Source organism: Corythoichthys intestinalis, chromosome 21 (genome assembly GCF_030265065.1).
Source record: "Corythoichthys intestinalis isolate RoL2023-P3 chromosome 21, ASM3026506v1, whole genome shotgun sequence".
In the NCBI taxonomy this organism is placed as follows: domain Eukaryota; kingdom Metazoa; phylum Chordata; class Actinopteri; order Syngnathiformes; family Syngnathidae; genus Corythoichthys; species Corythoichthys intestinalis.
In genome coordinates, this window is record NC_080415.1 from 19,184,473 (window position 1) to 19,212,364 (window position 27,892).

A 27,892-nucleotide genomic window follows, 5' to 3' on the forward strand; every position below is an offset into this window, starting at 1 on the left:
ACAACAAAGAGCTTTTTACGTTGAAATTCTTGTGAATAAATGCTTAAATCCCTGAATTCTTCATAGACATGGATGTAAAACAGTCTCAATTCTTGCTTAAATGCAAAAAAAAGTGCAGGTGGCAATTATTTTACGTAAATATTGCGAACTATGATGTCAATGCCTTAGCAGCTAATTTCTCCATTTTTTTCCTTTTTGAAGGAATTGCGCAGTGCATGGCCGAGCTGACCCGTCAATAATGATGATGTCTATGGCAGTACATATATTATATATGTATATATGCATATTGACCCAAGCCCGATAATGAAGAACCGATAACAATATTATCCGATATTATTTAAAAATGCTTCGGCTGATGTTATATTATTATATAACTCTAGTTCTAAGTTAACAGTTTGAGGGCATGAATGCTCCTCGGGTGACATTCAGGGAACGAACTAAGCGGTCATAGTTTATTTGACCTTTTTTTTTAGACTGAAATCAGACTTAAACTATACTTTTTTCCCCCTAACCTTTCAAGAATTTGTAGACTAAACCTAAAATATGACTAACATTTGTAAAAATGACTAAAATTTGACTTAGACTAGAAAGAAGTATTTTCGATCAAAACTAAAAGGGCTGCCAAAAACAGCACGGACTACATGGTCAAGGACACGAACACGTTAGGGCTGCAGCTATCGATTATTTTAGTAGTCAATTCATCGATGAACTAGTTAGTTCGAATAATCGATTAATCGATCAAGGAATATAAAAAAATAAAATACCTGAGCTGAGCCTCAAATGGTATGAAAAATAAATAAATAAATGAGGATCTAAGTACTACAAAAGAACAATTGGCTAACTTGCGTGACTTGAGTGACACAGGAGGATGCAGGTTGGAGGATACACTAGGAGCAGGCACAACAGGTGAAATCAATGGGCAATCACAGGGACACCAACACAAAACCTAACAAATTCAGGGATATAAGCATATATTCACAACACTTTTCAACGTAAAAAATTCTTTGTCTGTGTTTCCACTCGGAAAATATATTATGAAGTCTATGGCTATAAAATGCTAACCTTTTTTTTTTCTAATCTTTATTTTTTTATTTTTATTTTTAAAAATGTGGTTCCAATACATATTCCCACAAATAATGGCTAAATATACTAAATTACGAATGCATTAAAAAAAACATTAGCTCAAACAAAAACTTGCCATGTGAAATGAGTTATGTCACAGTCACTGTTGCCACTAGAGGGCAGTGTATACACCCAAATCAATAAAACTAAATGCAAACGCTTTCAAAACAAACCATTACAACGTAACTTTAATTAAACGAATAGTCGAAGCGGCAAAATTTAATCTGAATCTTTTTTTCTAATCGAATTACGAGGTAATCGATTAATCGTTTCAGCACTAGACCACTTTAACCCATTCACTGCTATTGATGACGATGGATGTCCAATCCATTTTGACCGGGCAGCGATCTACCAGGCCCTCCCAGCCAAAATAGATTGGACGTTCATCTTCGTCAATGGAAGTTAATCAAAGTTTCAATTGTGTTGCAGTTCTTTAACTTTCAAATGGGTCACCCTGACACAACAGAATTAAACCGCTCCGCTAATGTATTCTGCAGTCAGCTCAAGCAGGCGAGCCAACACACCACCGCAATCAAAGCGTATGTGTGTGAGTGTGACAAGTTGATTTAGATTGCTTTGCATTCTCCACATAATGAACAGCTCTACATTTCCTCTGCTCAGTAAATATTTGATGCGGCGGAATGATTTTAGCTGCAACTAGAGGGTTCGGGGGAGAAAAAAAAAAAGTTGTATTTCAAACCTCCAATCCTCGCTCTCACCCTTGTCCTCTTCCCATGTAAATAAGCCCCCCCAAAGAAACTCCACACACCCCTCAGCGAGCAGTTTAAAGACCCGACACTGTCTCCCCCGTCTCCCCGGCAACCAGCATACACTGGGGTCCTGTGGCGGCCTCCCCTTGTCTTTTGTGTTTGGGAGCTCACAGAGAGACGGAAAAGCGGAGAAAGAAGGGGAGGAAAAGGAGAAAACGAGAGAGTGAGAGGATGAAAACCAAAATAAAAGATGACATCACAGCTATTTTACAAAAAATTTGATGATGATTACAGCACCCCTCCTCCTACAAGCGGACTAAAAAGACGAAAAGGAGAGAGAAAGTGGGAGAGAGTAGCCCCGAGCTCTGAATGGGGCATTGTGGGAAGACAGTGGGCACACTGGGCAGCAACACAGAGAACACTAACTCACAGATGATGCCAGAGAGTCTGAAAAACACCCACACTGGGCGACAATGGCAAACTTCATCGCTCCACTTGGCCCCTTGTGAATACACACACACTCACTACACACAATGGCAGAATACCCGGATAAGATGGTGTGTTATTCGGGAAATTCGGCAGCGGCACAGTGAATTCCTTCAGTGGCGCTCTGAGCCGGGGCAGCAGATGGGGCTCCGGGGGGGCCGCGTTCATGTATGTGTGGTCCGTCTTGCCGTTGCATCATGGGAAAAACAGAATATCACCTTTTTTCTCCCAGATTAATGCTTTGATTGCCATTGACAGCGATAGACGTCCAATTCATTTTGACTGGGAGGGATGGTAGCGATCATCTATCACCGTCAATCGCAGCCAGTGGATTTAAGTGGTGAATAAAACTACCAAAAATGATTAGAAAGCAGCTATTACCTATTCACCGAAGATAAGCAGAGCTGCAGTGTGAGCTGATATTAATGTTAAAATCATGTTCAGACATAGGCGGAGTTTGACTTTTGGGGCAGGGGGGGCACAACATGCTGATGACCCTGAAACGCAGTGTCAGCAATAACATCAATTTACAAGAATATACTGTATATGAGAATAAGTTGACAATGAGCGTTTTTTGTTTCCCATCATTCTTGAGGGGAATTCTAAATCAGGCTGCTTAGGCAATACTTTTCGCCAAGATCGTCATGAATATGGTACGCCCGCCGGTGTCGTGCCAATGTAGTTACCCCAGTCAAAAATTGTATCCCCTGGGCGGAGCCATATGGAGGTAGATTTGTGCCTTTATTATTCAATAAAAAAGTAGCACAAATTCACTTTAAAAAAATGTGTTTGAATGCAAAAATAAATTTGAAACTAAAAAAAATGCATGTGAAAGCTATTTTTCTTTGATTTTTTTTTTTTTTTTTAATTGAAGCAACTTTTTGAAGTAATGTTGATTTGTGTTTGGGCAACATTTTGGCTAGGACGTTTTTGTCTTTATTATTCAATCAAAAACTAGGTTGCTTAAAAAATATATATTTTCAAAAAGAAAAATCACTTCATTCAAAAAAAAATTTCAATCATAGAAACCGTTTTTGAATGCAAAAAAAAAAATTTGAGATTGAAAAATTTGCATTTGAACACTTAATTTTTCATTGAAAAAGTTTTCTTTGATTGAAGCAATCCTTTTTGTGTTTGGGAACATGTTATGGGTAGGATATTTGTGTCTAAATCATTCAATCCCAAAAAAGTTGCTTCAATAAAAAAATAATATATTTTCAATCAAAGAAAAAAAATCCTTTGAAAAATAAAATTGCCCTCCCCTAATTTTTTTTTCTCTTTTTTTAAAAAAAATTATATGCAAAGCAAAAGACCGTCTAAGGTGCTAGTCACATAATCTGTTTGAAAAATAATTTTGCTCCCATTATAAAATTATATTTTTTTGTTCATTTCATTCATTTTTGTTGCAGTTTTATTGCTTTACAACTCACACACACATATATATATATATATATATATATATATATATATATATATATATATATATATATATAGGAAGGTCAATTTCAGGCAATGACACTTTTCGGCCACCAGGGGGCCTTGCCCCCCGGCCCCCAGTTAAAATCTGCTTATGTGTTCAGACAAACTTTCTCCGTTGTGAATTGTGAAGAAAATCGGAAAGAATGATTTCTTAGGAATGCAGAACAAAAAGACACTTTTTCTTCAGAGGATCTGCTTCTTCTCATGCAGCAACAATGAACAACATTGACCTACTTGTACACCAAAATGTCAGTAAGTTTGGTCATTAGAGAAAGTTTTGAAGAAAATTACCAGAGTTGCAGCCCTAAAAAAATCTCCATATTTAAAAGTATATTGAATTATTATTATTATTGTTTAACCTCTTGACACCGAATAATTAAAAAAATATATATATTTATTTCATTCATTTTTACTTCCAAATAGATGCTGAATAAAGTTGAGAAAGTTAATTAAAATATTCAATTGAAAATAATAAATAAAAATAGTTAAATAAAGAAAACTAAAATACATATAATTTAGTGTATTATGCAAATTTGCAATAACAGGCATCTAAGGTAGGAAAAAAAAAAAAAAAAAAGTATCGATGCTAAATTTATCTGGAATGTCACTAATTCACAACAATATCAACATTGCCATATATTTTCTATCTCGTAAATGAGAAACTGTAGTAAATACATTGACTGGGAGAGTACTCAGTTTTTTAGTTGTTAATAAATAAATGAATATAAAAATAAATAATACAGCTAATTTCATTGGTTGATGAATTGATCAAATGTTTATTATGAGTTGCAGAATGTGGAACACCCACAGTTTTATGACAGGCAACTTTGTGAACTTTGGCTCCCTCTATTGACAAATGTCAGGAAAAACAAAAATTTCGTCTTTTTGATTGCTAGTTTAACCAACATTTTTCGATTTAGGAAATATTTATTTAAATATCTTTCAGTAATTAAAACAAACATCTCACACAATCAACAAAAAATACTAGTTTTGCTAGTTTTTCAGGCTGGGGGTAGCTACCGTAGTTCGTCCAGAATTGGCGTAAAATGAATTGAGGATTTTTTGAGTTGTAAAATGACCCAACTTACTTTAAACTGTATGAACACGGGTTTTACCCTTAAATTACTTTACTTAAGGTCATTAAATTCTATAACCTACGTCTGTATCCCTCGTGAAATCCGTATCTCGTCTCCTTCGGTGACTGGTGTTGTTGACGTAACTGGCTAGCATCGCTTTACGGCAAGAGCACGCTGCTGTTGCTGCTGTGGAGGTCATGGGCTTGATGGAACAGCGAGGTTGCGACACAGTCATGCGGCTTTTTTCTATTACGAATATTCGGTGATCTGACAAATAAATATATCAGACACTTGCATTTTTCGGTATTATTATATCGGCGTTGACTGAAAAAGCTAATCGGGGATCATCACGCTCGTTGCATCACAATTAGCGCGCCTTAGCCGAAACAGCAAGGAGCATTTCTTCTTTCGACCATCGTCCCTCCAGACATGGACAACAACCCGCAAGGCTCCGGGGGGCTCAAGGCGAGTCTCGGCAGTCTTATCGGAGGTGGAGCGCCGGAATATTCCAACACGGAGCTTGCTGGTGTACCATGTAAGTGACGCAACTAGCTTAGCTGCTAACCGGTTAGCATGCTAAAGTAAGTTTCCGGTTGCATATTGTTCATATTTGTGTCGTTTATGTCATTTTAGTGACGGGAATGAGCCCCCTGTCGCCCTATCTTAATGTCGACCCTCGCTTCCTGGTTCAGGTTAGACAGAATATATTTTATATTTTTTTTATTAAAAATAAAACTACTTCAGACTAATTGTCCTATCATGAATATTAATGTCAATAAATGTTTTTTTTTTTTTTTTTTGTCCAGGACACGGACGAATTCATTCTGCCTACAGGCGCTAATAAGACGAGAGGAAGGTTCGAGTTAGCTTTCTTCACCATTGGAGGCTCCTGCATCACAGGTGATTGATTGGCACTTTCTTTTTTCTTTTAGTATTTTTAATGTGGACATATATTAGGGATGTTGTGATCGCATATTTTTGTGTTTGAGTCAACTGATTTTGAGAATCTGCCGATACCGAGAACCAGTGTTGTTAATCATGCTTTTAAAAAGTAATTAATGAGTTACAAATTACTTCTCCCCAAAAGTAATTGCGTTCGTAACTCAGTTACCTTAATGTAAGAGTAATTAGTTACTTGGCAAAGTAACTGGTGATAATTGTCATGTTTTTTTTATAACTCAGAATAAAATTTAAAAAAAAAAAAAAAAAAGGTCACACAATGTGAAGTTTTAAGGGTTTTTGGGACAATTGGCCCAAGCCCAATTCTTTACCCTAAACTTAACTAGAGACGGGTATTGCGGATACTGCGATAACTAGATAGGAACGTTTACTATGTGTGGAAGTAATTTAATATTGTGAATCAATCGTTAAAGTTGTTAAAATTGTGCCTGGGATTGCATTACTTCCCTTCTGTCTATTTTCGACATGTGTAAGTTTTAAAACTGTTTCATCATTTAAAGATAGATTTAAGTTTTGCCGATTTTGGAGTATTTTAGATAAAACGTTACTTAGGTTCGCTCAGAAGGTTCTCTACAACGGAGCCTTCTTGAAAAGTCTACTGCTTTAAGGTGGCGGCTGTTTACTAACGCATCTAGTTCTATATAATAAATGTTGCTAATGCCGCCGTGTTTGTCATTTGCATCCAGTTCTGTATATATGTCATATCTACCAAACCATCATGTGGGCGTAGTTTGTAGGCTATCGGCTACAGTCAGGTATTATTGGAGCCACCTAGCATAGTAGCATCGCGTTTGCAAAGGCGTCACACTCCCTTGCCTCCTCCCTACTCCTGCTCTCCTCTCTTGTCTCCGTGAGTCCGTTTTTTTTTCAGACTTTTCTCGCGTCACTGAACCAACATCGCAACGCACAGTAACGCACGCCTTTCCCGCCTCAGTAACGGTAACGGCGTTGCCATGATGAGAAAAGCAATTAATTAGATTACTCACTACTGAAGAAAATAACGCCGTTAATAACGGCGTTATATTCTACCGATGTTATCAACAACACTGCCGTGAACCAATCTGATTGGTTTGAACAAAAATTCCGAACATGTTACAGTACTGTACTTTACAATACTACTTCTTACCCTTTTTCCAGTAGTGTTGCGGAGTATAAAATGTATATGGTAGAAAACACTCAGGTGTCTTGAAGTTCCGCTCTGTGACCCCCTATTTGCCCAAATTTTAAACTTGTCCTATATGCATGTTTGATACATCATTGGAAAGCTTAAAATCTCTATTTTCTTGGGGAAGAAAAATTTTTAACAGGAGGGCATTTAAAAAAAAAAAAAAATTTAAACAGCAAAACCCTAACTGGAGGTGAGACCATGCGAGAGCATAATTAAAGACGCCATGATTTTAACGAGATATAATCGCGTATAGAGCTTTCCCGACTAGTCTACGTCATCGATGACGTAAATGCGTTGACGGGCAAAACATACCGTCGATGGTTAATGATGGGTTAAAAAAAATTACGTTCGGATAAAGTTTAGAATGGCGGGCGTTCGTGATGCAAGCGGTGAAAGCAGCCTAAAGCCAAAAAAGCGGACCAGAATTGCCAGAGCCTGGAATTATTTTTAAGGAAAAAATGGAGGGTGCCACTGTGTTTAGTCCTTGCTAAGCTGAGCTCGCATACCATGGTAGCACGTCGACTATGAACGAACACTTGAACACTATTAATCAATTAACTTAGTTACGATAGTTATTTGATCAACTCATTTCACATGGCTGAATCCAGCTGCTCCCTGCTAAGACCAACATAAGCTCAGTTTTTGTTTGAGATAATGTTTTTTAAATGCATTCGTAATTTAGTTTATAGGTATATTTAGATGTTTTTTTTTGTGGGAATATGTGTTTATATACACAGCATTTAAGATAGCGGACTTTTGCTATGTAAGTTAGCCAATTGGGTTTTTTTTGTACTTAGGTCCTCTTTTAATTTTTTTTATACCGTTTTAATTTTTTGTGTTCCTTATCAGATTACTCAATTATTCAAACTAACTAGTTCATCGATTAATCAGCTACTAAAATAATCGATAGCTGAAGTTGTGGACTGCAGGAGCATCATGGATGATCTTTTTTAACATCGAGCAATTCAGTCTAAATGCAATCTGTTTGTTCTATATTCAACAACGCATTTGCTTGTTTTATGTTCCAGGGGCTTCATTTGGCGCTTTAAATGGTCTCCGAATGGGCCTGAAGGAGACCAGAGACATGGCGTGGTCCAAACCACGAAATGTGCAGTGAGTATTTAACGTCTATACCAACTAGGTGTATGCAGCACTTAAGACAGCAAAGTACAACTGCCAGAGTATTTATGTTATCAGGGGTTCAGTAATGTGTGTGTATGTGTTGCATTCATTTCGCTTTTAGCTGGTAAATTTGTTCAGGGCTGTCCCAAACCACTAATTTTCTCCTGATTAGTCAGCCGACTATTTTTCCAATTAGTCGACTAATAATTTTTTAAAAACTAATTTAACAATGACATTTTTGTTGACAGTTATTAATTCACATAAAAACTTTTTGGAACCCTTATATTCTTTATTAAATAAAAAAAAATAACTATGTAAATAACAATAATAAATCACAAATAAACAATGAGGTCAAATGCTGATAGCAATAACTAGTGCAAAAGAATGGAATATAAACAGATTCAGAACACTGACTTTGCCTTTCCAACGTGATTCAAAACAATTCATAAAAGAATAGCAATTACTATTATACTGTTATATATAATAGTATTATAATAATTGTTATTTGCCAATCAGATTTTTTATAAAGGGTGTCATTTTAAAGCAGTTCTTAGTGTATAATCTGAATTCTGAAGTATATAGGATTAACTTCAGAAATCGTTATTTATACGACAAACATGCCGTGCTTTTATTTTGAAATGTTCACCGCAAGTACGTTCGCTAAACCGCTAACCGTAAGCTTTACACTTGCGTTTTGGACAAGACTGCCAATATTTTATAGCAGGCTAAAGTAGGTTGTCTTTTTTACCTATTAGCCTCAATGTAGCAATGCTAACATTCACAGTGTTAATTAGGGGTATGCCATCTTAGGCACCCCACGATTTGATTCGATTACGATTCAGGGTGCTACGATTCGATTTTTGAACGATGATCACAGTTATCGCGATTATCGATGCATCGTACATTACTGATTGATAAAGTAGGCAAACAAATTTATGTCCATTATTTATTTAAAATATTCTTATGATTCAACAGGAATGATGGAAACATGCCCATACAACAAAAAGCTGCCCTTAAGCTGCTTTTTTATTTATTTTTTACAAGAAAGTGCAAAATATTAACCATTTTAAAGGAGTACTGATTTCTCTCAACAATACAATAAAATTTACACTGGTGAAATGAATTCGACATTTTCTGGACACAAAGTGTCTTTAGATATAAGACTTCTTTTAACCAATATACTTTGTTTTCACAGTGTTACCTCCCTTGTGTAACTCTTGGAGTGACAGGTGGAAACCACAACTGCTCTTGATCACTTTTAACTTGTGGCGTTTATTGCCGAGCACATAAAAAAGTCCTGCAGCCTCCAACATCACCACACACACACACTCATTACAGCGCGCGCACTTTCTTCCCTCCCTGCCCGCCCATGCGCAAACACGCCTGCCGGCCCCCAGGCAACACTTGCAACAACAGATTTCTGTACTATTTTGCATGTTTGTAGTGTTACTGCTGTACTTAATCATGGTTTTACACGTTCTGCATATGAAATACACGTTAGCGAATTAGCTAATTAGCTTAGCGCTTGGCGCTAACTATTAACATGTCAAAAACAACAACAATAAAGGCTAAACAGTACAATAGGGTTCGTGTACTCGCCTCTTATAGACGCATACAGGTCTTAGCAACACACTCAGGACATTTTTCAATTGAAATGCCTTAAAACTACTGCTGGACATCTGAAAGACAAGGTGCAACGAACCATCTCTCTTCCCCTCTCGCTCTAAAAAATAACGCGCACAAAAGCGCGACCACCGGGTCGGGCTTCTGGTACTGCCTGTCTCATACACAAATTTAATTTCCAGTCTTTTAAAAATGAGTAAATCTCTCTCTCAGTAACCAGGAGCATCCATCATAACGTTGTGCGTACGTCCGTTAACGGTGTCAGTGCGGCAGATGTGTCTTGAATTTCGTTCTGCTCCGAGCGGCTGTCATAAAGTTATGAGGGAAAATCATCGTTTTTGAACCTTTATGAATCGTAATCGAATCGTCACGTGTCGAATCGCGATGCATGTAATAATCGATTTTTGGGAACTTCACTATTGTTAATATAGATGTGTTTCATTATTTTGTATGTCTGAACTTTAATTCTATGGCGTGTTGATGACCAATAAATAAACATCTGTGAAAGGAACTGGAGTCTCATATGCAATCAACAGACACACACTCACAAATGTATGCACGCAGCGATAAAACGCAGCCGTGAAAATTACCGCCATTCATTTTTATTTAGCGTGCGATAAATGGACTCATTGCATATCATGACAGGCTTGGCAACTGCAATGAAACATGTCGTTAGTTAGATGGACTTGCGATCTGCCAGTTGTTGTCTCTTATCGTCTTCAAAAATTACAACTGGATGACGGCTCTTTAGTTGTTCATTCACAGCCCACATGCAGCCTGGTATGAAAGCTTGGGATTGAAGAGACAGGACACAACAGTGTCCCCTCCTTTGTTTCGTTGAAATAAGCCAATGTTTTGGCCACTCTGGTGCACTTTTTTGGCTTTGTTCTGCTTTCCCCGCTTGCATAACAAGCGTCCGAAATTCTCAACTTTCCACGCATATAATTTTTTAACCATTCATTACCGTCGACGGTATGTTGTGCTCGTCGACGCGTGATGACGTCGACAAGTCGGGACAGCTCTAAATTTGTTAAATTTGAAATTGCGCTGCATTGTGTGAAATTGTGTCTGACAAATTTTCTGGCATTCTAGGAGTTTGTAATTTTTAGGGGGCTGTTAAATTTACCCTGGAATTGGAAACTGAGCTAATATGTCAAACTATTTTTTAGGGCTGCAGCTATTTTAGTAGTCGATTAATCGAAGAATAGTTAGTTCGAGTAATCGAGTAATTGGATATGGAACATGAAAAATTAAAATACCTGAACTGAGTCTCAAACGGTCTAAAAAATAAATAAATGAGGTTCTAAGTCCAACAGAAGAACAATTGGCTAACTTACATAGAAAAAGTCCGCTAGCTTAAATGCTATAAAATGCTAATGTTTTTTTTTTCAATGCTCCTAACTAGGGTTGTTCCGATCATGTTGTTTTGCTCCCGATCCGATCCTGATCGTTTTAGTTTGAGTATCTGCCGATCCCGATATTTCCCAATCCGATTGCTTTTTTTTTGTGCTCCCGATTCAATTCCAATCATTCCCGATAATTTTTCCCGTTCATATACATTTTGGCAACGCATTAAGAAAAAAATGAATAAAACTCTGACAAATATATACATTCAACATACAGTACATAAGTACTGTATTTGTTTATTATGACAATAAATCCTCAAGATGGCATTTACATTATTAACTTTCTTTCTGTGAGAGGGATCCACGGATAGAAAGACTTGTAATTCTTAAAGGATAAATGTGACTTTGTATATTATGACTAAATATTGCCATCTAGTGTATTTGTTGAGCTTTCAGTAAATGATACTGTAGCCATTTAACTGTTCTGCCCGAATGCATGATGGGAAGTGCAACCATGACTGTGCAAAGTGGCACCAATTGATATATCTTCTCTGCTTTGGGAAATAACACAGGGTGTTAAGAAAAAGATGAACTACTACCTTTCTTCTTCACTTTGCTTCCCACGATATTTCTAATTGTTGAGAGAGGGATTGTAAGGCTTTAGCCAATTAAAAAAAGGCTCCAAAGGCTGCCAAAATTCACTCTACTCATTTTACGCTGCCTTTTAGCTCCATATATAGGTAAAATGGCACCATTATAGATTGAACACGACATTGCGTGGGTGGGTCGTGCAGCGCATGCGTTGATTGCATTAAATACTTTAACGTGATTAATTTTTTAAAAAATTACCGCCGTTATCGCGATAAATTTTATAACCCTACTTTAAGCCAAAACTAAAGACTGAGTGTAAGTGAGTGTAAGACATTTTGTCTGTAACGTTAATACAATTAGAGAACGATTTAATTAAAAATATATATATATTTAAAAAAGGCATGTCCGATATTTTATTGCCGATTCCGATACTTTGAAAATGAAGCGATCGATCGGGACATCTTTACTCCTAACAAATGGTTCAAATACATATTCCTACAAAAAAACGACTAAATATACCTATAATCTAAATTATGAATGCATTAAAAATACATTAGCTCAAACAAAAACTTAGCTTACGTTGGTCTTAACAGGGAGCAGTTGCATTCAGCCATGTGAAATTAGGCAGACCAGAGGGCAGTGTATCCACCCTACTCAATAAAACTAAATGCAAACACTTTCAAAATATACCATTACTACGCCACTTTAATTAAACAAATACTCAAAGCAACAAAATTTAATCCGAATATTTTTTTCTAATCGAATACTCGAGTTAATCGATTAATCGTTGCAGCACTACTATTTTTGTCTCTCCAGGATTATCAACATGGTAACGAGGCAAGGTGCTTCATGGGCCAACACTTTGGGTTCAGTAGGTAAGCCTCAAAACAGACTTGCAATAGAAATACATAGACATGGCATAAATGTCTATAATGGCATTGATTTCTATTGCGCGTACACAGCCCTGTTGTACAGCGCGTTCGGCGTGGTAATCGAAAAGGCCCGCGGCGCGGAGGACGACATCAACACGATAGCCGCCGGCACCCTAACGGGGATGCTATTCAAGGCAGCCGGTAGGTTTCTTTTCAGATGTTAAAATTGTCCTTTTCTGAGTGAATTTCTATAATATTTACTGATTATGATCTTCGGCAGGCGGCCTGAAGGGTGTGGCCCGGGGGGGTTTGGCCGGTCTGGCCTTGTCCGGTGCATACGCCGTCTACAATAACTGGGACCATCTGACTGGAACGTCGTCATCGTCGTCTAGGCTTTACTAAATTCCTCCTCTGACATTAGGGCCAAATTATCTCCAGGAGGCAACGTTCAGACTCTGAAATGAAGTGCTTGGTGTGTGTATGCGCGTATCGGTGTGTCTGCGAGTGAATCTTTTAAGAACTTTGCCTTACAATCAGTGCTACTCTTGTATTTATTTGACGGTAACCATCATTAGAAGCTGTACTGTGAAAATAGTACGTCTGTCATCAACCGATGTAATAAATTACTGGGAAATGCCATTTTATAAAAACAAATGATTTATTGTCAAGGTAGCGGCGTCAGTGCAGGAAGAAGTCTCGGATGCGAGTGGCTTCGATCCAAGGGATGTAAGCACCGGTTCGGGTGAAGACACTGGGCTTGTTCTCAACGGTGCAGCCGATAGGGCCGAAACTCACCACGCCATGCACTTCCCAGCGCTCGCGGCCCAACTGGCAAAGAAGAGGACCGCCCGAGTCTCCCTGAAACGAACGCTTTTATTCATGGCGTCTTTATTTGAGGGAAATGATGAGGGGAATCTAACCTGACAGGCAGCGGGCGGATCCTCGGTGTCCCTGAAGCCGGCACAGATCATGGAGTCTCGCACGCGGTCGCCCCAGAACTTCTTCTGCCGACAGGTTTTGAAGTCGATGATTGGGAGACGGGCTTGGTTAAGGGCTTCCGCTAGGGAAACATTCTCCTTCCCACCTGGAAGATTTGGATAAAACGTGTCCGATTCTGTACATTACCAATTTTTACAAAGCACGCAAGAATGGAAAATATCTCAAATAAATACGCTATATCAGGGGCGTCCAATGTCCAAACTTTTTGCAAAGGGGGCCAGATTTGGTGAGGTAAAAATGTGGGGGGCCGACCTTGGCTGACTTCCTTATGTAGAACAATATATTTAAGCAAATTTTAGCAAGCCATTCTGTGTGTCACATTTGCCTTATTTGTTTTTAATAATTTCAACAATCTCGCAACTAGCCTTTGCAGAGTTATCTTTCGACTCTCGAGCTCCTGCGAAATACTGCTACTGTGAAATTAAACTAGCTTCAAGTTGCTTCAATTTCTCCCTGCGAATCTTCCCTGTAATCTTGTCGTACATGTCAGTGTGTCTTGTTTGGTAATATCGCCTCATATTGAACTCTTTAAAAACAACGGCTTTCTCTGCAAATGAGGCAGACACAGTTGTTGCGTATTTTAGTGAAGTAGTCCTAATTCCACCTATCCTTGAATCGTCGGCCGTCGCAGTCAACTTTCCCTTTTTTTGTTGATTGTCGCCATTTTACAAAATTGGAAGTAAAGGGTCACACGGCGCAATACTGCTGCCCTTTAGTGGGTAAATGAGGAGCAGCATTTAGTGTGTAAGCTACTTCATATGCTGGTAGCAGTACTGCTGACCAATTTATTAGGTCTGTGTGGGCCAGACGTTATTGATTTATGACAGAGACTGGGGGCCGGATCAAATTTGATCATGGGCCGCATTTAGCCCCCTGGCCGGACTTTGGACACGCTGCGCTATATCAAAGTTTTAATAAGGTGTATACAAATAAATTGCAACCTGTCAAATTACAAAATGTCAATTCTTTCAATAAGTTAATGTATTCCCAACTGGGTAGTGTAACAATTTGTAGTGTTACACCAATACTATTTTTTGGCTCTTGATTTTGACATTGCTGTGTGATATTGGCCAGTGTTGATACTGTACCAATACCATGTCTTTTAAAAAAATATTTAAAAATTATGCAGCATTCGCTTATCCTGCTAAATTAATGCTTATCCTGCAAAAAATTAAATTGGTTCAGTGAATGGGGACCGGTTGGTTCCTGTGGCAACAGTGACGTCAAGATGTGGGTAGTAACGCGTTACATTTACTATAGTTACTTTTTCAGAATATGTACTTCTAAGAGTAGTTTTACTAAGCCATACATTTTGAAATTTACTCAGATTTGTGAAGAAACGCTACTCTTACTCCGCTGCTTTGGGCTAAACTAGTTTCATTTTTCTTCTCTATTCTACATTTTAGAGTTTACATTTTTTTTGCCAGAGTTGCCAACAGTGGCTGACCAGTCTCACCGATAAGATGTCGCAATAATAGATGACTCAATTATACTAATCGGACTCAAACCTGTTCAATCAGGTGGTGTCTTTTATACACCGGAAAAAATTATTTAACATAGAGCGCTTCTGTCAACATGATTCAAAAGCGCAGATTTTAACCTCGCTCCCGGTATTTATTTGCCACCAATTGATCACGGCAAGCTGGAAATAATCATTTTCCATGGCGCTTTTCCTCACGAGGGTCACGGAGGTGCTGGAGCCTATCCCAGCGAATTACGGACAGAAGGCAGGGTACACCTTGAACTATGATCCTTTTAATTTCATGATAGAATATGTTTGTCCACTGGTGGGCACTCATGCTCTTGGACGAATGATGCTTTATTTCTGTAGTCTTTTTTTTTTTTTTTTTTTTTTTTGTCTTGCCGGAATTCAATTATTATTATTTTTTTATTTCTTTGGTTTAATGTGTTTATGTAATAGGCAGTGTTGGGAGTAACGCCGTTATAAATAACGCCGTTACGTAACGGCGTTATTTTTTCAGTAACGGGGTCATCTAACTAATTACTTTTTCCGCCGTTACAACGCCGTTACCGTTACTGACAGTCAAAAGCGGTGCGTTACTTACTCTGAATAAATTGAAGAAACTACCAGCCGTGTCGAGTCGACTCTCTGCTCTGTTGAATTGTCACCCAAGACTTGGGGTGCGTTCAGGTTCGAGAATAGCGCACGTACAGTACTTCTGACTCCAAGCTGTTTGTCCCTGCTCATTCAATTAGACAATGCTTTCCAAAGTTTGGTAACGTTTCTGTGTTTGCTACACCTGATGCTAGCCTCGTTCCCATCTCCCACTGTCAGCCAGCAATAATTCTGCTTCCATCTTGAGGACGGCAGACGCTTTGAAGGTGACGTGAATTGTCGGGAAACTAGCCTACCTGAATGCAGCCCCTCGAGAGATGCGATGGAGGTGATTGTGATTGGCTGAGGGTTAGAGTCATGTGTCGTGGAAAGCCAATCAGAGCCGGTGATTTCACAAGCAAACCGGAACAGCGCGTGCGGCAAACACACACGCAAAACAGATGCGGGATGGCAGAGCAGTAAGAAGAAAAATTGTCCTTTAAGAGGTGGAGATATAGACACTATTTCAAGTTTGTCGAAATTAAAGGAAAGACCCTGCATGTAATGTGTAATTTATGTCCCGGGGCAAAGCTTTTGTTGACATCTGTGGTAAGGAATTCAAATCTGCTGAAGCACCTAACAAGTTAACTACCTGTCTGTTCTTCTCTATTCCTCTGACTCGAATACTGCTCAGAAAATTTCTAATTCTTTGACATACAACAAGTTCTTTTTAAAGTAACGGAAATAGTTACTCTCCCTGGTAACTAGTTACTTTTACTATAGAGTAATTCAGTCACTAACGCAGTTACTTTTTGGAAGAAGTAGTGAGTAATGTAACTAATTACTTTTTTAAAGTAACGTGCCCAACACTGGTAATAGGTTATAGTGCTGTACAGTGATCCCTCGTTTTTCGCGGTTAAATGGGCCCAGAACCTGCCACGATAAGTGAGAAAGCTCGAAGTAGCGCGCCCCCTCACCCCCAAAAATGTTGTGTGTGTGTGTTCAATGTATTTATTCAGATTTAACATTGGAAAGAGATACATATAAGACATGTTTTTTTTATTTTTATTTTTTACTAAAGTATAATAATAAAAAAATAAAAAAAAAATCTATTTATCATTTTAATTAACAGTTTTCGAGCACTTGAAATTTAATAATTAGGATGTTTTAAATATGTTACTGTCCCACGGAATTATTTTTAAACAAAAATAAAGTAGAGAAATGCTTGTGTTTATTAAATGCTACATTGAGTGAGCAGTGACGCCACCAGGGGTTGGCCACGGCCCCCCTATAAATTTGTTGGCCACCCCGCTTGCCAGTATATCGTTAGATTGTTGTAGCATCAGTTATGCATTTCATATACGTTATAGCCTGGTAATCTGTTGATCCCTGTTGGGAAGTACTTTTTATGTTTTGTTCATTCAGTAATAATTATTTTTGTGTCACATTAACATTGTGTTGGGAAATATCCAGTTAAGATATGATTGCCTCTGTTTTTGCTTTTATTTGTATCTACCAGCACCTGCATTTCCCCAGTAATTATTTTGTTTTGTTAAATGTACACCTTATGCCTAATGTATACATAACACAATAAAACAGAATTTTTGTGGAACTCAAAATGTTGACTGGATAGTTATGGACTATGCACATTAAATCATTAGTAACATCAAATAATACACAATACACCTAAGTATATCAGTAGCCATGTACTTAAGTCTTTCTGATCGTTTTCCCCTGACCTTTTTACGGCAACAATATAATGGAAACCTGAAATTATGGCTTTTAGTTTTGGTGTGCCACCTCAAGATTTTAAGTGGCCCCATCTGGCCACCCCTATGAAAAATTTCTGGAGGCGCCACTGTGAGTGAGTCCACTCAAATCCGCTCAAGCTGCTCACTTACACACAGTGAGTTGCCTCAGCAACTGTTTAACAAGTTAAACAATGATTTACCCATCTGGCGCTTTGAAGCTTCGGCTTACAGGCATCTATGGCAAGATCAAACATTAAACATCTGTCAATCATCGTTAACCTTAATAAGCAACTCCTGTGCACTGCCTGACCAAAAAAGGCAGCAGGTGGGAGAGGGAGACTGATCAGCTCGGGACGGCTCATCTGTATTTATTAGTTGAAAAAAAAAAAAAATCTGCGAAGTAGCGAGGGATCACTGTATCATAATAACGGTTCATATAGATACATTTGTGCTGAGACAAAAACATATCATTGTTTAAAAAAAAAACCATCGTAAGCGGTTACTCACCATGTTACTCATTACATGAGTATTCTTTTTTCACCAAATGCTTTTTTGAGTGCATTTTTGGATGACTACTTTTACTTGAGCAATATTATTCTAAAGTAATGCTATTCTAACTTGATTAAAATTTTTGGCAACTCTACCCACCTCTGGTGGTTGAGAGTCTTGAGACCAAAATATTTATGTCTGATTTACACTGTGTTTTTAGCCATTTTAATCATAAGGGGGGGGGGGGGCCCTGGTGGCCGAAAAGTGTCACTGCATGTAATTGACTTTCCTATATATACTGCATATATTAAAGTTGTAAAGCAATAAAACTGCAACAAAAATGAATGAAACGAACAAACAAACAAAAAAAAAAAAAAAAAATATATATATATATATATATATATATATATATATATATATATATATATAATTGGTCAAATTTTTTTTCGAACAGATCATATGACTAGCAACTTTGACTGTCATTTGCTTTGCATGTAATTTTCAACAAAAAAAAAAATAGAGGAGGGCAATTTTATTTTTCAAAAATGATTTTTTTCTGTGATTTAAAATATTTTTTTTTTTAATTGAAACAACTTTTTGGTGGATTAAATGGTTTAGACACAAAAAGGATAGCTTCAATCAAAACTTTTTCGATGAAAAATTAGTGTTCAAATGCAAATTTTTCAATCTCAAATATTTTTTCGCATTCAAAAACTTTTTCCATGATTGAAATTTTTCTCTTTTTTTTAATTGAAATTATTTTTCTTTTTGGAAATATATCAAATATATATGTACATATATATATTTTTAAGCGACTTATTTTTTTAATTGAATAATAAAGACAAAAATGTCCCAGCCAAAATGTGGCCCAAACACGAATCAACATTACTTCAATCAAAAAAGTTGCTTCAATCACGAAAAAACTACTTTTTTTTATTTGAAGCAACTTTTTTTGATTGAGGACAGTAAGGACACAAATCTACCTCTATATGGTTCCGCCCAGGGGATACAATTTTTGACTGGAGTAACTACATTGGCACGACACCTGCGGGCATACCATATTCAATGGATGACGATATTGGCAAAAAGTATTGCCTAAGCAGCCTGATTTAGTATTCCCCTCAAGAATGAATGGAACCAAAAAACGCTTATTATCAACTTATTATAAATATTCTTGTAAGTTGAATTTATTGCTGACACTGCGTTTTGGAGTCATCAACATGTTGTGCCCCCCCTGCCCCAAAAGTCAAATTCCGCCTATGATTTTAATTAAAGATGTCCCGATCGATCGGGTCCGATCAAGTCATTTTCAAAGTATTGGAATCGGCAAAAAAAATATCGGACATGCCTTTTTTTGATATATATTTTTTAATTAAATCGTTTTCTAATTGTATTTAACGTTACAGACAAAATGTCTTACATTCATCCAGAGTCTTTAGTTTTGGCTTAAAGTAGGGCTATGAAATTTATCGCGTAAACGGCGGTAATTAATTTCTTTTAAATTAATCACGTTAAAATATTTAATGCAATTAACGCATGCGCTGCACGACCCACTCACACATTGTCGCGTTCAATCTATAATGGTGCCGTTTTACCGAAATATAGAGCTAACAGGCAGCGTAAAATGAGTAGAGAGAATTTTGGCAGTCTTTGGAGCCTCTTTTTAATTGGCTAAAGCCTTAAAATCCCTCTCTCATCAATTAGAAATATCGTGGGAAGCAATGTGGGGAAGAACGGTAGTGGTTGATCTTTTCCTTAACACCCTATGTTACTTCCCAACACAGAGAAGATGTATCAATTGGTGCCACTACGCACAGTCGTGGTTGCACTTCCCATCATGCATTTGGGCAGAACAGTTAGATGGCTACAGTATCATTTACTGAAAGCTCAACAAATACACTAGATGGCAATATTTAGTCACAGTATACAAAGTCACATTTATCCTTTAAGAATTACAAGTCTTTCTATCTGTGGATCCCTCTCACAGAAAGAATGTTAATAATGTAAATGCCATCTTGAGGATTTATTGTCATAATAAACAAATACAGTACTTATGTACTGTATGTTGAATGTATATATTCGTCTGAGTTTTATTCATTTTTTTTCTTAATGCATTGCCAAAATGTATATGATCGGGAAAAATTATCGGGAATGATTGGAATTGAATCGGGAGCAAAAAAAAAAAAGCAATCGGATCGGGAAATATCGGGATCGGCAGATACTCAAACTAAAACGATCTGGATCGGATCGGGGGAGCAAAAAAAAATGATCGGAACAACCCTAATTTTAATGCCTTTTCTTGACCAAAAATATATAAAAACGTCTTCCTCTGCCCAAGATACACCCTCCCACCTAGTTTGATGAAAGTTCGATACTGTAGTCTCTATATCAGGAGGGCCCAAGTCTCAAGGACCGGACTTTGACAACCCTGATCTACTTTCGACTCACCTCGGATGTCCCCCCAACCGGTCACCCAGCAGTAGTGTCCCGGCTTGAGACTGCTCTGCTTGCGTGGGAGGCAGGCGTAACGGATGAAGTTGGACGGCAGGATGTCGGCGTCTGCCTTGACCAGGGCGATGTCGTAGTCCAGCTCGCTGTGCGTCGGGTAGCGGAAGTTTTCGTGCCTGTAAATGCGCTTCACTGGGAAAACCCTCTCGGCCGTTTCAGAGCGCCTCAGTCGGTGCTTGCCCAGTACGATCCTCCACGACCCGGCGTCTTCGGCCTTGCCCCTGGAACAAGGACCTTTTTGCTTTCAACTGCTCAAGTGACAACTCTACCAAGATATGCTTTTTTGAAGGGTTACTTTTGAAAGCAGTGAGCAGCAGTGAGGATCCAATTCTTGTGGATCAGAGTTCCTCCACACACGTGAATGTGGTGTTTACCGCCTCTGGGGCGAACCTGACACAAAACCAGACAGAGGCCTCAGTGTTACAGCAACACCATTTAGCACAATAAATAATGTGTAATTTTACAAGAATAAAGTCACTACATTAAAGCGTACACTGCCATTCCAGTAATGTTTAAAGTATGTATTGTGGTAGTTAGTAAAAGAAGAAGAAATTTTATATTAAAACTGCATACTCCAATTTCTGGAGAAATTACAATGGGACTTTGCTGTGGTAGATACAGATCTATCAGGTCACTTCCTGTTGATCTGGGGACATTTCGGGGACACTTCCTCTTGCTATTAGGTCACTCCCTGTTGATATGGGGACGTTTCACAGGGAGTCCTCATTTGGGGGACACATTTTCTTGATATCAGGTCACTTCTTGTTGATTTGGGGACTTTTAGGGGACACGTCCTTTTGATATCGGGTCACTTCCTGTTGATTTGTGGACATTTCGGGGACACTTGCTGGTGATACCAGGTCATTTCCTGTTGATTTGGGGACATTTCTGGGACACGCCCTGTTGCATGGCTGTCAATGGCATCGACTTACTTGGCCGCATGTTGAATGTCAATAGGCTGTAATGATAATTTTTTGGTCAGAAATCCCAACCATATAGATTTTTCTGCCATTGAAAATGAATGAGAAATTTTGACATACATGGCTGTCAGTGGCGTTGACTTACATGGGCCCCAGTTGAATGTCAATGGGCTGGAATGATAAGCGGTCAAAATCAATTTCCTGCCATTAAAAATCAGGGGGAAATGTTTGCCATTAAAAGTGAATGTAATGACGTACATGGCCGTCAATGGCATCCCATCAGAAAATGATTTTTTTGTTTTTGGCGAATTTTGGGGGGGCCGTACGTTTTTTGGAAAATTCTGTATACAACTTTTATGCTCCTCACCATCCTGGAATTTTTGATGTGTAGATTTTGCGATTTTGTCAAAATTGTAGGACAAGTAGCGTCTTAAAAAAAAAAAACAACAATTTTTTTTTTTTTTTTAAATCTGCATTTATGGGCGAACTGAAGATTTGTGTGGGCCGTTTGAAAAATTACCTGCGTCGCGCAAGAAGTCCGGTCATTTTCCTATTTGAATGGTGACGGTCGGTCAAACGGTTTGGGCTGTGCGGCGTGCCGAAGAAATGCCATTCAGAAAAAAAATGGAATTTTACTATCTGGGCCTTTGCCTTGCAAAGTCCCATCTAATCACCAATTGAATGTGTAAAAAATGTGATTCCTTTGGTCAGGGGCATCCAACTCAACTTTTCCGGGGTCTGGAGATACTCTAGGTGGGATTGGGCCACATCAAGTAGTCCACAAAAGATTTAAACTTGGGAAAAAAAAAAAAAAAGATTTCAACTAATCCAATCATCTCAATCTTTATGAATAACTGTTGAGACCATGAACAGTTCTTCAGAAGCAGTGTTGTTTTCGTCAATGATGACGATAACAAAAATATTTAATCAACAAACATTTTTTTCATGACAATGACAAGACGATAACAAGCTAAAAACTTGTTTTGGGAGACTAAAACATAACGAGACTAACACCAGTTTTTCGTCTGACGATACGAGAACGAAACGAAAATGTGCAATAGTTTCCGTCACATGTTCACAATGTGTGCAATTTCATGTGTAGTTAGCCTGCATCGTAGCAGTGTCTGGTAAGGTTGTGTCACTCGCAAGGTCCTGTCCCCCTCCGACTCACCATGGATGTCTCCAGTCACTCCAGCTTACATGCCCACAGTAAGATTTGTTTTCTGATCTTGGCCAGAGAGAATATGCACTGTTGCTTTACCCTTTAAAGGTTTGTGCCGAGTGATCATCACACACTAAATGTAGCATTAGCATAGCATTCACGTTCGCGTTAGCATTATGCTAATGGCGAGCGTTCTCTTAAACTTTTTTTTTTTTTTTTACATACAGTTTGTGGCGTCCAGGTTGGGTCCCCCAAATGTTCCCAAATGACCTGATATGACCAGGACATGTTCCCCAAATGTCCCCAAATGACCTTATATGACCAGGACATGTCTGCCAAATATCCCCAAATGACCTGATATGACCAGGACATGTCCCCTAAATGACCTGATATGACCAAGACATGTTCCCAAAATGTCCCCAAATGACTTTATATGACCAGGACATGTCCGCCAAATGTCCTAATATGACCAGGATATGCCCCTCAAATGTCCCCCAATGACCTGATATGACCAGGACATGTCCCCCAAATGACTTAATATGACCAGGACATGTCCCCCAAATGTCTCCCAATGACCTGATATGACCAGGACATGTTCCTAAAATGTCCCCAAATGACCTGATATGACCAGGACATGTCCCCCAAATGTCCCCAATGACCTGAAATGACCAAGACATGTCCGCCAAATGTCCCCAAATGACCTGATATGACCAGGACATGTCCCCTAAATGACCTGATATGACCAGGACATGTCCCCCAAATGACTTAATATGACCAGGACATGTCCCCCAAATGTCTCCCAATGACCTGATATGACCAGGACATGTTCCTAAAATGTCCCCAAATGACCTGATATGACCAGGACATGTCCCCCAAATGTCCCCAATGACCTGAAATGACCAAGACATGTCCGCCAAATGTCCCCAAATGACCTGATATGACCAGGACATGTTCCCCAATGTCCCCAAATTACCTAAAATGACCGGGACGTGTCCTCCAAATGTCCCCAAATGACCAGGACATGTTCCTCAAATGACCTGATATGACCAGGACATGTTCCTAAAATGTCCCCAAATTACCTGATATGACCAGGACATGTCCCCCAAAATGTCCCCAAATGACCAGGACATGTCCCTCAAATGACCTGATATGACCAAGACATGTTCCCAAAATGTCCCCAAATGACCTGATATGACCAGGACATGTCCCCAAAATGTGGGGTTGGTGGTGCGCCCCCTCTTGCCATCCCTGAAGGCCGTTTGATGGGTGCGCAGGGACCACCCTGGATCCCGGGGGAATGGGGGGGACGATGGCTCCTTTGCTGGGCTGCAGGAGGAGGGATGGGCTGCGCTGAACACCACCACTGCCTGACCTCCCTCCCCGGGCTGGTTGGGTGGGGGCCGTGGCCCTGGGTTGGCGCCCGCGTGGCGTCTCCGCACGTCTGCGAGGTTGTCGCGCGCTTGGTGAGCCTCACGTGCGACTGGATGTGATAGGGCGCGCTCGGGTGGGAAGTCCCGGTGCCGGGATTGGCAATGGGTCGGTGTAGGGTCGGTCGCCAACGGGCTTACACTCACAAGGGATTCACACAATTACTGGGTTCTGTATCACAGAGCTGATTTGTGTACACTCTACCCCTTTCGATCACTTAGCTTATAGACTCCCCGCCCCCCTCTTTCCCTGGTCAACAGGCCCCCCACATGGTGTCAACCGGAAATACACCTAGCTGATGATAGCACCAACATATTAGTAGTTAGTGTAGACATTCAATGTATTCCTTGTTGTTGTTTGTGTTTCTTTTCTTTCTTCTCTTGTGTTCATTTTCTTCTGTTCCCCCTCATAACCCCTTCCTGTTCGCTCTTTGTCGCAATAAACCAGGTATGTTGAATGATCACAATAGGAGAATGTCATACTCTCAATGTGAAACATTAAAACTGTTCAGACCAACCGGGCACTTAGACTTCCATTCTCCGTGTCAAACAGCTGTCCAGGACAGGTTTAAAAAAATAAAAATATTAATAACATACTGTATTTATTTATTTTCCAAAAGACATGGTGGACTACCGGTGCGCTTCTCTAACAACCAAGCAAGTGTTTTTTAAGGTAAACCTTGAAATGCGTACAAACTGCACATCATGTTGTATTAATATTGGACAAAATATTTTCTACAATGAGACCTACACCACACCAACGGCCATGTCCGGCCAACACCTTAACCTATCCAATGAACCTACTCAAATTGACGTTATTGCGAAATTCCATGGCAATCAATGACTTTTTGAAAGATATATGAGTAAAAAAAAAATTTAAATGGACTATTTAACACAAACATGCTAGACTGTGCGTCCCGGGCTGTTGGGGGACGGGTATCGATAAGCATTTGCTTTTTTCCCATCTTCCTTTGTCTGTCATCGTTTTTTTTTTTCGGGCAAATTATTCCATAGTCTGTGTCAATGTTTCTCCTTTCTGGCCAAACTATCCCACACTCTGTAACTGTCAATGATTCTGATGATGATGACAATGACAATAAATTCATTCATTCATTCAATATAAAATCGAACCATGGCAGAAAGACTCGTATAGTCGTGAGATTGGCGATTTACAACCCAACAGACTATTTTCTCATGAACATACCTGCAGAGAGACCTGCCAAGGCCAGGAGTGCGGCCTAGCCTCATTCCCTGACACGATCCTCTCTACCGTGTTGGGCTTGAAATAAGCCGTACCGCAGTCTTTAGGCCAGTCTACAAGAAAACGTACAACCATGAGATCGCCACCAACCACATTATGATGATACATGCGTGTCTTCTCACCTAGATGTAACACCTTATGCTGCTTGCCAGGCGTGTACGTGTCTACGGCCTCACTCAGCAGGGGCAGCGTCAGCAAGTACAAGATAGGAAGCACTGCAGCCATCGTCCTCAGAATCGGCAGCGTGCGCCTAACCGTCGTATTTATGCGAGCGGGTTCGCACACAAACGCACAATGTGTTGTATCACAACGAGGCACTGGATTGTTCTCCTGCAGTGATGACTTTCCAAAAAGCCCTTTCACGCACTCACATAGTACACATGTCAGTGTATAAACATCATGTGACCTCAAAAATCACATCTGGAGATAAACAAGTTTACTTTGCCGGCGATGGACGTGCAATCGTATGGTTCTTTTTATCCTTCTGCTGTGAATTTGAATGAGTTTGTCTCTAGTAGACGTCCAATCCATTTGAACTGGGAGGTATGGCAGCGAATCCATCCCAGCTCAAATGGATTGGACGTCTATCGCTGTCAAGAAGACTCGTAAAATGGCTATGTTATTCCACTTCTACTTTACATGTCATGTTGTGAAAATAAGAGCGCGCTGGACGCTGGTGAGTTTAGTTGTTTTTTTTTTGACTTTGTGAATGGGAATGTGCACGCTCATCTGAAACAGTGAATGGTCGCCGCTCTTCAATGTGGTTCAACAAGTTGAATCTAGCTAAAGAGCAAGGGCAAGTTTGATCTCAACATTGGTAGGAACGATATAACAGCATAACCTGCATGTACACTTTTGGCCCGGGATGGGACATGAATGGGACCAAACAGATTGGGTGAACGGGAGTCAGGGCTAAATATCTCACGTATATAAACCTAATTAATTGGTATGCTAAATCAGGGGGTGCTCATTACATCAATCACGATCGAGCAGTTGATCGCAACGCCAGTGTGGGCAGCTCGCGGCATCCCCCCCCCCAAAATGTTTTTCTTTTAATATACATAGTTAATTATGATTACAGTATTTTTCGGACTATAAATTGCAGTTTTTTTTCATAATTTGGCTAGGGGTGCGACTTATACTCTGGAACGACTTATGTGTGAAATTATTTACACATTATTATATCATTTCACATTTTATTTTGGTATTTTGGAGTGACACTTGATGATGAAACTTGATGAAACTTGTTAGCATGTTCTTTATGCTATTGTCAGGGGTGAAAGTGGTTAGAATTTCTTGCCGGAACTCCCCGACGGGAAGGTCACCACGGAGCCAGAAATTTTATTTATTTATTCATATATTTTTATTTTTTTGTTCTGGGTGGGGGGTTTAAACCTCCTAAAACTACTGAAATGCAAAGAAAATTTTTTGGGCACAGTCATTTCTATAACACATACAAAAATTGATTTTCATTCAAAATTGTACTTTTTCAATGATTTGCAAAATGAAAACAAAAACAGCAGTAACCCCAACCACCTCCTAATTTTTATTTCCCCTCATTTCCTCACACACTAAGTGCCAAATCTCAATTTTTATTACTTAAGAACATTGGGTGTATATTAAAATTGAACTTAATGTAAACGTTTACTTTTTTTAAAATAAGAAATAAGTAACATACATTCAGAAAAATAAGTACAAATGACTTATATTATGCAGCGTGAAATGGAATGTATTTTGAAGATCGCGCAAAGTTTTACTTTTTTAAATCATAAGGAAATGAATAAGTAGCCTAACATAAATATAACAAATATAAGTCCAAAGTGCACATTGACAGCTAAGATGTTCATAACCTCCCCATCAGAGCAAATAAAACTAATCATTATAAATAAGCCTCCTCAACTCTTTCCTTGCTCCTAAAGACTTGATCCATTTTATGTTGCATTGCCCTTTTTTGTCGCATCAATTCAACTTTTTTTTTTTTTTTTTTTGCTGCTCCAGGAAACATGCACATTTGAACCAATCAGAGCTAACTATCTCTGCTGATCACATGTGAGTATGTCAGCCAATTGAACGGATAAATGAGTCCAGCCGTTTTTCTTTGCTGCGTGCATTCGCACATTGACATGACTCATCGTCAGACATAACTGCAGCAGCTGGGGAAACCTCCATGCCGTCCGTGGAAAAAAATAAATAAAATAAATATTAGTGGAAAGGATTATGCTACATAAGCACTTTATTATGCTTGTTGTTAACCCTTGTGTATGTAAATCTGATGTTGGTAGATTGTTTTCTCCTTGGAGATGAAATTCAAGTGTGGCATCTTAGCATTTTTTTTTTTACATAGCGTTTTGACAGTTGCCGTCATATTTTCGGAATCAAAGCACCGTGTACCGGAACAGCATTCCGGCCATAAATCTTATACCGGAACTGCGTTCCAGCTCTGAATCTTATACCGGAACTGCATTCCTGACCGTTCTGGCCCACTTTCACCCCTGGCTATAGTTATCTGAATAACTCTTAATAGCTTTGTTACGTTAACATACCGGCCACGTTCGCATTTCGTTGTTCATGCATCATGTGACATTATCATACTGTACACTTATTCAGCATAATGTTATCGATTGTTTTTTTTATTTTATTTTAAATTGCCTTTCAAGATGACATATCAGTTCTACAGTGCCTTGCAAAAGTATTCGGCCCCCTTGAATCTTGCAACCTTTCGCCACATTTCAGGCTTCAAACATAAAGATATGAAATTTAATTT

At 39.0% G+C, this 27,892-nt stretch overlaps 2 protein-coding genes across 3 annotated transcripts; one reads left to right on the top strand and one right to left on the bottom strand.

Annotated features, from left to right (window-relative positions):
- Nucleotides 1–5,038: 5,038 nt before the first annotated feature.
- On the top strand, nt 5,039–17,463 carry timm23a (translocase of inner mitochondrial membrane 23 homolog a (yeast)). Its single transcript, XM_057826731.1, has 7 exons — nt 5,039–5,408; nt 5,507–5,565; nt 5,680–5,773; nt 8,030–8,114; nt 12,500–12,558; nt 12,646–12,756; nt 12,836–17,463. The coding sequence occupies exons 1-7, from the start codon at nt 5,303–5,305 to the stop codon at nt 12,955–12,957; spliced, it is 636 nt and encodes a 211-aa protein (XP_057682714.1). The 5' UTR covers nt 5,039–5,302; the 3' UTR covers nt 12,958–17,463.
- Nucleotides 11,972–27,822, bottom strand: zgc:112285 (uncharacterized protein LOC561476 homolog). Of its 2 annotated transcripts, XM_057826730.1 has the most exons (6): nt 25,251–27,822; nt 25,072–25,181; nt 20,654–20,748; nt 20,299–20,579; nt 13,476–13,639; nt 11,972–13,413 (listed from the first exon to the last, which is right to left on the bottom strand). In XM_057826730.1, exons 1-6 carry the CDS (start codon nt 25,351–25,353, stop codon nt 13,234–13,236), a joined length of 933 nt encoding a protein of 310 aa, XP_057682713.1. In that variant the 5' UTR covers nt 25,354–27,822; the 3' UTR covers nt 11,972–13,233. The 2 variants fall into 2 exon arrangements, with proteins under 2 accessions (XP_057682713.1, XP_057682712.1); XM_057826729.1 differs by having other exon boundaries at nt 25,072–27,822.
- Between the last annotated feature and the right edge of the window lie 70 nt (nt 27,823–27,892).